Source organism: Thermobia domestica, chromosome 10, assembly GCF_964235325.1.
Source record: "Thermobia domestica chromosome 10, izTheDome1.hap1.1, whole genome shotgun sequence".
NCBI classification, from domain to species: domain Eukaryota; kingdom Metazoa; phylum Arthropoda; class Insecta; order Zygentoma; family Lepismatidae; genus Thermobia; species Thermobia domestica.
This window is the reverse complement of record NC_137463.1, coordinates 111,124,032-111,136,169: the sequence shown is the minus strand read 5'-3', so window position 1 is coordinate 111,136,169 and position 12,138 is coordinate 111,124,032. Positions and strand designations below refer to the sequence as shown.

Here is a 12,138-nt window from a genome sequence, read left to right as displayed (position 1 = left end):
TCGTATGTATTGTAATCTTGTAAAGTAGGCCTACTTATGCTCTTTCACAGAAAATGAAACTTAGAAGTATCGACTGTGTTAAGGTTAAGTAAAATCTTAAGAGAAATTATGACAAAATCCTACTTCATTTGTTTCTTTTTTTCGGACCACACTGATGACAGTGTGTCCAAAATTTTCATAAGTTTTCAAGTTTCAAAATCAGAGGAGCACCGATTAAAAGTTAAAAATACAAACGTGAAACAGTAAACCCTTTTTAGTACCTTTAAGTACTTGTTCAAATAAACTTAATCATCCAGCTTTCCAAACATTTACTCAGCGGCGTGCCGTCAAGGGGACTAGGGGACTAGGCTAGTCCCCTGGCATTTTAATTAAAGTATTTTGTGATAAATATATACCAAGGAAAGCGAAAACATTGTTTGTATTTCTCTATTTTCGTAAAATAACACTATTTCAATTGTTCTGACACCACTATAGTCAGCGCAGCGCCCGCATGCTGGGTGCGACAGCAAACTGGAGATCGGAAATGCTCGGGTTTTAATCGGCTTTTCTCGGGGAAGGGAACAGGTTCCAGCCAGCTAGTCCTCATATTATGTTGTCTAAGCTCTAAGCATGGGCGTTCTATCGTAAGCGAATTTAATGCTCGTTTGCTTTTTACAGTTAATAGTTTTAACGCTATTAAATTTACAGTATTAATCTTGACACTTTAAGAAATCTAGTGAAGTGTGAACTTTTTAGATTATCAATATATTTTGAAAATGACTCTAAGAATAAAGTATGGAAGGGGACTCGTCTGAGAAATCTAGTCCCTTGCAGCAAAGCGATGGCGCAAGCAGTGATGTTACTTCAATTGGTATAGGGGACAGTAGGGGTGGGGATCGGCCATTTCAGTCTTGTATTCTGGACCATTAGATTCCTTAATTTTCAAAAAATGCAACAAATAATAACCAGTGGTAGAACAACTCCAAGCATTTTCATTTAGACAAAAATGAAAGATTATATATATAATATCAAAATGGATTATTTTGCTTCTTCAAAATAGTTAACTGCATGTAAGACAAGAAACAAACTGTATTGCTAGCCTTGTATTCTGTTCCACATAGAAAAGGACGTGTGGAATAATGATGGCTTTTGTGACATGAACAATTTTCACAAACCCAAGTTCCGCCAAGAAAAATGTTATTCACACCTGTCCACAATAACTAAATTGAAAACTTTCGGGAAACCAGAATTGATTTTCAATTGAGCAAGCAATGCAGAAGTTGATTCAAACCGAGAACTAATGAACCGATTGATTTGTTCCTCTTGTTTTATGGCTAAACAAGAGCTATCGTTTAGAAGTCATAACAAACAGGAAGATCTGTCAATTAGGGAAATTATATTGAAGTAATTCAGTTACTTTCAAGTACGACACTAAATGGACTTGCAGGGGCGCCTGAAGAAAATTTTCTAGGGAGGGTCCCATCTCCATGGTTGCTATGTTGCGTCTGGTATTTCTGGTATTTAATATACGTGGTTTGCTATATTACGTATACATTTTCGTGAACCAGAGGAAGGTCCGGGACCCACCCTGGCCTCTCGTTCGGGCGCCCATGTTGACTTGTCATCTTCACAGCATGGGAGTGTTTAAAGGAACATCAAACAGAATTCAGAATGATATTATTAAATGTGTTGGTGAGTAATTCAGGATAAAATTAAGTCACAAATAAACAATACACTTCTTACAGCAATAATGTTGGACAAAACTACGGACTTTGCAAAGATCTCTCAACATTCAATCGGTACGTGAAAGACGGCAATTCATGAAAGATTTATTTGTTTTGCAGATGTTACTAGTGATTGCACTGAGACTGCTCTAAGTGAGCATGCTTTCCAAATTCTCTCTAATTTTAATTGTAAGCAAAAGCTTGTAGCACTAGGCTATGGATGGAGCTGCCACATTTTCTGGACATTTGAACGGTTTACAAACTTTTGTGAAAAGGTGTTTGAGTGCACTCACCATACACTGCTATCATCACAGACTCAATCTCGTTGTTCCACAGTCTGTTAATCACATCAAGGAATGTAAAATATTTTTAGAATAAGTGGCATTCCAAATTTCTTTTCATATTCATCGAAACGCTGTAACGCGCTTGCTGAATCAGAAGTAACTAAGCGATTTCCAACGGTTGCCACTACAAGATGGAATTACAATTCCAAAATTGTGAATGCATTAAATGAAAATCAAATATAACTCTTACGGTGTTCTGAGAACATTGTAGAAAATTCAGATAATTGCGACACCGAAGCTTTCATGACTACAAAAAAGAAAAAAGAAAAAATGTGTGAGTTATCATTGAAGGATTTCGATTTTGCATTTCTACTAAAAGTTTTCAGTCATTTTTTTTTCTCGCGCACGGATATACTATTCAACATTCTTTAAAGTAGAACCTTGGATGTGAAATATTGCATCCAAAAAGTACAAAAGATGGTATCTCAACTTAGAAATGCAAGAAATGATTTTGAAGACTTATAGAAAAGTAGAATTGGATGACAACGGGAACCTTCTAATAAAAGACGTAAAGTAGATGACTCAACAGATTCAGAAATTAAATATGTGCATCTCTTCAATGACATTATTGATACTGTGATTTCAAGATCTCAGTGAGTTACAATTTCTTGAGCTGTTAGATTTAAAGGATTTTCAGTGCTTGAAATCTCGATTTCCTGATTGCTTGCTTTTGAACCTTAAATCAATTTACGGGAGTCTTTTCTTAAATTTTAACAATTTGCGGAGTGAATTAATATAGGTTTACAGACTTAGATTTTTCAAATAAAACTGTGACTGAAATTATCCATTTCTTGAAAGAAAGAGGCTTGGTAGGAGAAGCGTTCACATAAACATATAAATTGTGTTATTTGGTGTCAACAATACTACTCAGGACCTCCACTCTACGGCACACATTCTCTTCGAACCTAGTCCCCTGTGAGAAAAGTCACGGCACGCCACTGCATTTACTATATCCTTATCCACGTGTACAAGTAAAGCAAATAGCTATTAACACCTTTTTGTTGTTTAAGATGGTTATTTCAAGCGAAAGTACTAATTGGTCCTATGTATGGTTGCAAGAACACAACCTCTCAAATAGAGCTTTGTGGCCAAATTTCTTTGAACAAGATTCTAAGAAAGAAATGTAAAAGTATACCACTTTTAGCACTTTCTTAGCTTGTAAAGACATTTAAAAATCAAATTGAAATGGTTAAGTAATTAAAAGTAAATTATTTTTATTAAATACAAAACATAAAATTAAACTACAATTTGAGCAGATTGTAGAAAAGACAGTATTTACAGTAGAAAAAATGTAAAACATTATAGCTCATACTATTATTTATTTTGGCATATAGAATCAATGGAGGTTGACTGCTTTTTTAAAAAAAAAAAAAAATCTATGCAGGTCATGTCTACTATTGTCACATATCTTCCTTTTCCTCTTCGTTTGCATTAATTTTAATGCTTTCGTTGCTGATGAAACACAAACATTTTTAAAACTATTATGTTCAGATATCATTGATCAACGAAAAAGAGATGTAAATGAATTTCTCTTCCTGGAGAAATTACATTTTGTTTAACTCTCTCTGCTATTCTTGTAATGTTACTGTGATCAGGAGCACATTTCTTTTATGGCAGCAAATAATTAGCCTAAATAAGTATAGCTGTACAAAATTAAATCTAACGATTAGGAGGCATATTTATAAAATGTCCCATTAATCGTTACTTAACCGAATAATTATCTTGTTTTACAGGCTTTGTCAAAGTTGGGTTTGATTGATTGGATTGGCCAACAAACTGAAGCGATGATTAGCTCTGTAGATAAGGAATCACGTCTTGCTGTTTCCATCTTAATCATCTTGTGGATATCTGCCATCGCCTCTGCTTTCGTTGACAATATTCCTCTTACTACCATGATGGTGCGGATAGTAACGTCGTTGGCGAACAACAAAGACCTGGAATTGCCTTTACAGCCTTTGGTGTGGGCGCTAGCATTTGGTGCTTGCTTAGGCGGTAAGTTGCCTCAATTTTTTCACGAATCTTTGTACAGAAGGTCAAGGAAATAGACATTATCAGTGGTAGAAACTTCTTGCTATATTATATTAATTCATATTAGAATTAATTTGCGAATAACTCTTCTTTCTTAGCTTCAGTATCAAGATGTATGATACTTTTAACATGGGATCCGAACCACAAATATTCCCGAAGGCAAGGTAGCTCAGGTAGAAAGCTCAAATAGTTCTTATGTCGATTCCAGATCATGTAAGCTTGTGGTGAACATTGTGTCCGTGATTTTTTCCTGGATCCTTCCACTTCGTCCCACTCTTTCATTCCACAGTTCTTCCACCATTTACTCGCAATTATTATCCGTCTTCTTGAGCTAACCATGGATCCATAAACTAACATTTCAGTTTTCATTTACTCACGCTGGGAAGTGAACCTGTGTTTCCCAAATTCTAGACTGAGACACCATTTAACTAAACTATACAGATGCTCTAATTGCAGATAGAAATATAAAATTTAGATTCAACATCATGAAATTGGTATAAAACTTTGCATTTAAGTCTGGTGTAGGAGACAGGGTTGAGTTCTGGCGATTCAGTCCGATATTTAAATGAATTTACTATTAAATGTTAATTATTCGTAGGTTTTAGCTATATACATGATCAGCGTGTAATTTAAATCATGACGTCCACTTGGATTGATATCCAGGAACGTGCAAACCTAAACTATTGAAATGAATTGAAACTCATTGAGTCCGACCGTCTTGATTTCGTCTTACCTTAGTTTAAACCCAGGAATGCTACTTTAAAATCGAACCAAAACTCTTGTTTTCTTTGTTGTCCTTTTTTAATAGCCGCATAAGCTTCCCTTTCTTGTATCTTTTCTGGAAATAGAAAACAGTGATAGAATAAATAATACAAAATAATATTCTAGGCTGAGGTCTCAGATGAAATAATAGCTTATGTATCTATATAAATCTATACCAATGTAGAAAATTACTACCATACTGAACGTATTTAATAATAATTTTGCTAATAGCATTTTTAATTGTTATATTGAAGTATTCTATGTAAATATATAATATATTGTTATTCTTTAATTGCATGCACTAGATACCAGTAGGAGAGAATAGTGACAATAAAACAAACAACCCATTGAACTGGTGGGAATTCAAATCCCGATCTTCCACTCGTTGGATTTATATATATATATATATATATATATATATATATATATAATATCAATATCACACCAGTTTTCCATGTTTTAGCGTTTATGTTCAGACCCCTACTGGCCAGCTAATATTTTCAATAGTTATTTATATAGCACGCCAAAGCTTCCTCAACTAAAAGATCTATTCACTTGAATTAATCTTGGTATACGTCTGCTAATTACCCTACAGAAGAAGATGCTTGTTCCGCCCTCAAATGGGTGAATAACGCATGCCATAGATTTGAGAAATGTTGATCGTACTTCAGTATGCTATGTAGAAAGTACTCTGAGGTAGGCAGGTCTCTTTCCGAACCCTACCAGCGGAGGGGAGGTTAGTCCTCTCCCCCAAATGAGCTATTGACACGTACATTGGATCTTGGAATGTACGTGGTATCTAATTACGCACATTTCAGCTTTTTATGATATAGGAAGAGTTCAGATCGATAGGCCTGTTTGGAATTCCAGGTGTACCTTAAACTTGTAATATATCTGCGGGATTGGGTACCTGGCGGTGTTTTCCAGTGTCAAAAGGGGGGGTGTTAATGATCTTGCCTTAAGGCTCTTGTACCGACATTGGAGATGAAAGTAGACCCCTCTCGTTAGATTTTGGAGCTTTTGCGAAACAGGTGTTAATAATCTTTTTTAAGTTCATCTTCTAATCTCAAAAGAGTCCAGTATGCTGCTATGTCCAGCAATAATTATTTAGCAGTTGATAATATTAAATATGGTAACGTTAAATCTTGAAACCGAGAACTATAAGTAAGATTTATATATCTAAATAATATCATAACTATATTGCGATGTTAAACCTATCCGTTGGTCTTAGACTTGTGTCTAAACAATGCTTAAATACAATATCACATGAATAATTACGACACAAAACATTACCGATTTATTCTGAATATCATATTTATAAATACACTACCTTAACTTTAGTATAGGAGCGCACCCATGGGTTAGGGTCCACCGAGTTCGGACACGCGCCCCCAAAATTTCGTAACTGAACACACATTTGTACTTTCCAATACAACTATAGTTGTTTAACAGAGAAATGATTGATGTAACATAAGAAGTTGATCTTACACTTCATCTGTACTATTTCTCTTATTAAAACTTTCCAGTTTTATATTTTTTTCTCAAAATATAGGTGAAAATGCTTTACAATTATTTTATCGTCTTTTCGAGTGCAGAATAATACCCGTTCAATACTATATAGACGTAGTGGCTTGTAGTATTAGGTCCCCTCCCTCCAACAAAACTTTCTGGGTGTCAAAATATAGTCATTACTCAAAACTATAATTACCTTTTCTTTATATGTTCCCTATCTTGACACCGTTCATCTACCAAACCCTTCAGGCGAACTCATATCTATATTGTTTCAGTTTCAAACACGTATCCTGATCAACCACCTCACTGTCCAGTGCTAGAATTTCAATGTGAAGAAATTCAAGGTACACGAGCAACGGCGGTGTAACCAATGGGTGGTGATGGGATCATAAACTCCCAGGTACCCATCGAGGTAAATCCTGTGGTTAAAACAAAGGAAGAGCTCTGTCTTGATCGTCTCTTCAAATAGGCATATATGTAAGTCTGCATGTATGGTATGTATGTATGTATGTCATTTAGTAGTTGCCAAAGTTTTCAATGCAAACTCTCATTGTCCTCAGTGGCGTTTTTAAAAACATCTACAGAAATCTCATCTCATCTCATCTCATTACATCATATCACATCACATGGCATCATCGTTGTGGTGTAGAAGTGTTAAAACAAAACATTTTTCTAGTGATAAAAATATGTACAAATACCTACAAAAATATGTACAAATATTATCAGTAACAAATGCAGCATTCTTATTTATTTATTTATTTATTTATTTAACCGCTTTGAAACTTTTGTTGATATTGCCCAAAACTTTCCTAAATTATTCAGATGTACTATACGCTTGACACCTTGACACTTTATTCACAACTAGAAGATTAAAACCTTTTATGTGACATGTTCAATAAACTCTCTTTTGCTTTTGGATTGTCATAAGTATCCAGAAACTAGTACTCAATTCTTTTATTTTTCACACTATACAATTAGTTGATACACTTTCACTTCCTATTTTACACAAAATATTAATTGGAATTTCCGTGCAATATTTTCTCCATAGTGCTGCCTATGATTCATATCTAAATCAAAATATCACGGTTCAATTCTCATTCTGAGCCGAAATCTTCGAGATTGACATAACTTGAAAATTCACGCAAAGACTAAATGACAGACTTATATCAAGTTTACTCCAAGTGAATATTTGCAATATTCCTTAAATTGCTAATAAATCTTTGAAAAAAAAAAAAAAAAAAAAAAAAAAAACTGAAACCTAAAGCGTCCTATTATTTAATTGACCAAACTATTACAACCTCTGTCTGCTGCTGCTGAATTATTCTGTAAGCTTCCAGCAGTTTGACTAATTAACAGGGTTTAGGAAATGCAGAGAAGAAAGCGCAGATGTGTACTAAAACAATCGCCCCCCCAAACGTGAGGTCAGGATTGGAGTTTCCGGCTACACAATGTCAGATTTTTCTCTGCTATTCTATTGCATTCCTATTTCGTTATCTAAATTTGTAATAAAGAGGATTCACATTTTCATATACCTGTAATGTTTGTAGTATTATTATTTAGAAATTCAACAGTTATTCTATAGGGGGGGGGGGAAATGTGTGAATTTGACTGTAACTATGTTCAAAAAAAAGCTAAAAGAATGTACTCTTGTTTTTCCAGGCAACGGAACGTTGATTGGTGCTTCAGCAAACGTCGTTTGTGCAGGAGTTGCAGAACAACATGGCTACAGATTCACTTTTATCCAGTACTTCAAGTAAGTATTTTTCCTGCCTGTTAAAATTGCTTCAATGTTCAAAATAAATTCTTACTTAACACTTTTACTAAATGAAGACGTTATATTAAGAGCAAAAATTGTAAATGTTAACAAAAAAGATGTTAATCTCCCTAAACAACATTTAATTAAATTAACTTGAAAGTTAATTCCGATTTCATAAATTGAATTAAATAGCAACTTAAAGTTTAGAACACAAATACGTTGAAAGTGATAAATTTACACTTACCTTAGCTTTCAAGCTTCAAGCTGTTAGTTGGCAAATGTATGGAAGAGCTCAAAAAGAAACCGAATGCTAGACGTAAGTCATTTTCTCACAATTTAAAGCTAAGATTAAAGCTATTCCCTCCGTCAAAAAAAAATCATCTCTGTTATAGATATCAGCAAAGTGAAGACAATTAAGGGTATAACATAAGAAATGTTAATAATGTACAAGCAAAATATAATACATTAAGTACAACGGAACCCAATAATATTTAAAATAACGTTGTAAAATCCACTGATTTCTTGTTAGTGCCTTTTTTTTCTACTCGAAACGTATCTTTATTGCTTGGCTGAAGACATACTAGTGAATGAATTAGTAACTTGATATATGTTATAAACACCTCTGTTTAATGGATATTTCGATGCTTTTATTTGAAAAGTTTTGGATACTTGTCCTATGAAAGACAAAGGTTTCTTCAGTATCTTAAAGAACTAATTTTTGTCGTTTGATGTCTCCTTTTAGAATTTGGCAATTCAGAACATGAAGGAAGTTGTATTTTGTATATTTTTCACTTTCTCCCATATGTAAACTTTGCAACGAGATCTTGAAGTACGATTATAGGATTTCGTTACAAATGAATTAAGCTTTTCTGTTTAGTTTTCAAGTTTATTGTTTTCCACTTCTATCTTTCTAACGTTATACCCTTAATTCTCTCTGTATCTGGTGACGTCTGCAACAAAACCGAATTTTTCTATCTTTAATATAAGCTTTAAACACCGAAAATGAAAAGTGTATGTATACCTGAATACATACTTATGACGATGATTCCCAATGTTTGTAGAAAATGTGACGATAGCTTTAATATTGTTATCCATGTTCCTGGGCATTACATAAGTATTATTTCTTACTAAAACTTCGGATTTTCGTAAAATTACTGAAGTTAAAATTTCGTACTAGTCACCAAACAAGTACCAGCACTCTTAGAATTTAAATCTAAAGAATTACATATAAATACAATTTCTAATAATATAACATTATATATATATAACGTTACTTTATTCATAATAACAATAATAAAAGACAATATTATCACATTTTCCATGATAATATAAAATTTCAAAATTTCTTAATCGAAACCTAGCAACAAATTGTGATTATTGATCAATTTGCGACAAAAACAATTACTATGCATCTAACAAAGCTTTTTAACAATTGTTAATATGAAATCCAGCTTATCAAAACATCAAAATTTGTAAAATTTAAACAAATGTACAAAAGTTTAAAATATCAAATAAATAATATAAAAGTGCATAACTCATACATAAAAACTTGAAAACTACTGCGTTAATGTAAAAGAAAATATACGTAGTTGATAAATTAACTCAATTCAATAAGATAAATATAATCGTATAACTTTTTTTTAAACATATATATTATCAGGAATATATATATATATATATATATATATATATATATATATATATATATATATATATATATATATATATATATAACTTCTTCCCTTAAAACAATATGTTCGCTAAATTTGCATTGTTGTTGACTTTACCATAGTAATCTACAGCTTGATCTTCTTTCACTGTCAACTTTAGCTTAAATTGACCGTTTAGAATGAAGCTTCCTTGACAAGGAAAGAAAGAATAATTAATACGATGATAATTACTTAATTTTTCAAAATTTTATTCCGAAGTTGTTGACAGAATGGAGCGACGGGAAAATATTCTTGTTTTCTAATTTTGATTTTCCAACAATAATTTTGACTGATTAATATGTTATAAACAATGTATAAAGTTGGGTATCTAATGACTTGACTAAATAACAGAAAGAGTGTGTTTTTATATAATTTATCGAAAAGACAAATGTTCAAAAATGTATGGAAGATGAAAACATCCAGTAAGATTGGAATTCTCTATCTGTTCAAATGTTAATCAAAAATATATCTGTGGCAAATTATATTTTCATCAGTATTTAAAATTCATCTATTTCTCTTCCTTCTGTAACAGATCAATATACCACTGCACGCTTCTGCATAACAGTTCAATTAATCTTATTTAGATTCCATAGAAATATTTTAATTAAAATAGTAATTTACTGTTTTTCATTATTTTACAGAGTTGGCTTCCCAGTGATGATCGTTAGTATTTTTACTGCCACAGTATATTTGATGGTCGCTCACGTTGCTCTAGGATGGAATTCCTGATGCTAAAGAACTTTTAGGAATAAAGGTAGTAATTTCACCAACGAAGTGGTGAAATCCTCTCCATAATGGAATTTCTCAGTGTACATGCAAATTGCATGGTAGAGAACATTAAAATGGAATATTTTAACGGAAAATACAGAACTACGGGGTAGGTGAGAACGTATGGGATCAGTGCATGGTGGTGCTTTTGCTTTTGAATCTTTTAAACCAAGAGAAGTGCAGTGATATAACTAATTTAGTGCAAGGAGAATAGTGTTTTTGCAACCGATGTGTGTTTTATTTAACGCTTTATCACGCTTCTGCATAAGAAGACTTCAAGATGAGAATCTATCATATTGATAATCTCTCTTTATACTATACTTGCCTAGCCCTTGTACTTAAATATATTTATATTTAAAATCTTGAGTATGCGTGATATTGAAAGTTTCAGAGTACAGCCAAAGAAGCTGATTATTAGAAAATGTGATGTTTATTTAATATTTATGAGAAACCAGTTTTAAGTATAGTATCATATAAAAATTTATTTTACTAAATTTATGAAATGAAATACAAGGGAAATATCAGAAAAACAGGTAGTAATGCAACAAATGATTGTCTAAGATAAATGAAACAACTAAACCTAACTGGGAGCGTTATTGAATCAATAATAAACAAACAAATAAGTAACTAAAATGAGAAGTAAATAAGTGAAGAAGTTGTTGCAGAATATAAACTTGTTACAAGTCTGAACTTGAATCTTACTTGGTTTTTAAATGCATCTGAAACTTTCGGTTTTATTGGTTTGAAGCTACTTGTAGTTCTGTATGTTATTTATGAAAGATAGTACGTACATGCGGTCAAAATAAATTCTCATTATGTGAATTATGAACAAAAACACAATCTCATACTTTAGTTTTACTAATATCTGTACTAAGAATTTTATAATACCAATTTTCATTAATGTAAAAAGTAATTAAAAAATAAACATTTGACTGCAAGTGTAAAATAAAAATTAATTTTGAATATTTTGAGTTGAGATTATTTTAATGATATTATCTGTAAATTTTAGGCACGAAAAGGTAGCAAATTTTAAGGTTTGTAGGGGTTTCTAGGTTTCTGAAAAATGTCACAACTGAAGGGGTTACTAAATGATATTTTATGACATGTTTAAGAAATTACTATGTATTTTTCAAGTTCCTATCCATACTTGTATATATTAATATATATAACTAGAGATTGTTTTATTTTATGTATATAGTAATGTTGATAATTGTTGAGTAGTGTGATGATCTAATGTATATATTTGTGTACCTGAATGTTTATATCTAGAATACTTTTGATATGAAGATTTAATACATATTTAAAAATATGAGAAAATAGTATTTTTCATTGACAAAACTCAGTTCCTAACACCTGGTTTCAATTCATAATTACCTGAAATAATTCACTGCACAAGGATAAAGTACCTTATATAAATAAAAACTACTAATTTTTATAAAATAATTTACAAATCCTGTAATACACAAAGCTATTGAGAATTCCTTCGTACGGTCTTTGGCGTGGAACAACCGGGTTCGATTCCCGATAGGTGCTCATGTGGTTCGGATTCCACGTTA

The 12,138-nt window shown here is 32.2% G+C and overlaps 1 protein-coding gene across 5 annotated transcripts in view; it reads left to right on the top strand.

Moving 5' to 3' along the window:
- The window catches only part of LOC145662657 (P protein-like), a 115,017-nt gene extending 103,118 nt beyond the window's left edge, over nt 1–11,899 (top strand). For all 5 annotated transcript variants that reach the window (XM_081728452.1, XM_081728451.1, XM_081728453.1 and 2 more), the window contains 3 exons: nt 3,781–4,039; nt 8,009–8,102; nt 10,456–11,899. In XM_081728452.1, coding sequence (XP_081584578.1) covers nt 3,781–4,039; nt 8,009–8,102; nt 10,456–10,543 — 441 coding nt within the window. In that variant the 3' untranslated portion in view covers nt 10,544–11,899. The remainder of the gene's footprint in view (nt 1–3,780; nt 4,040–8,008; nt 8,103–10,455) is intronic.
- The last annotated feature ends 239 nt before the right edge of the window (nt 11,900–12,138 follow it).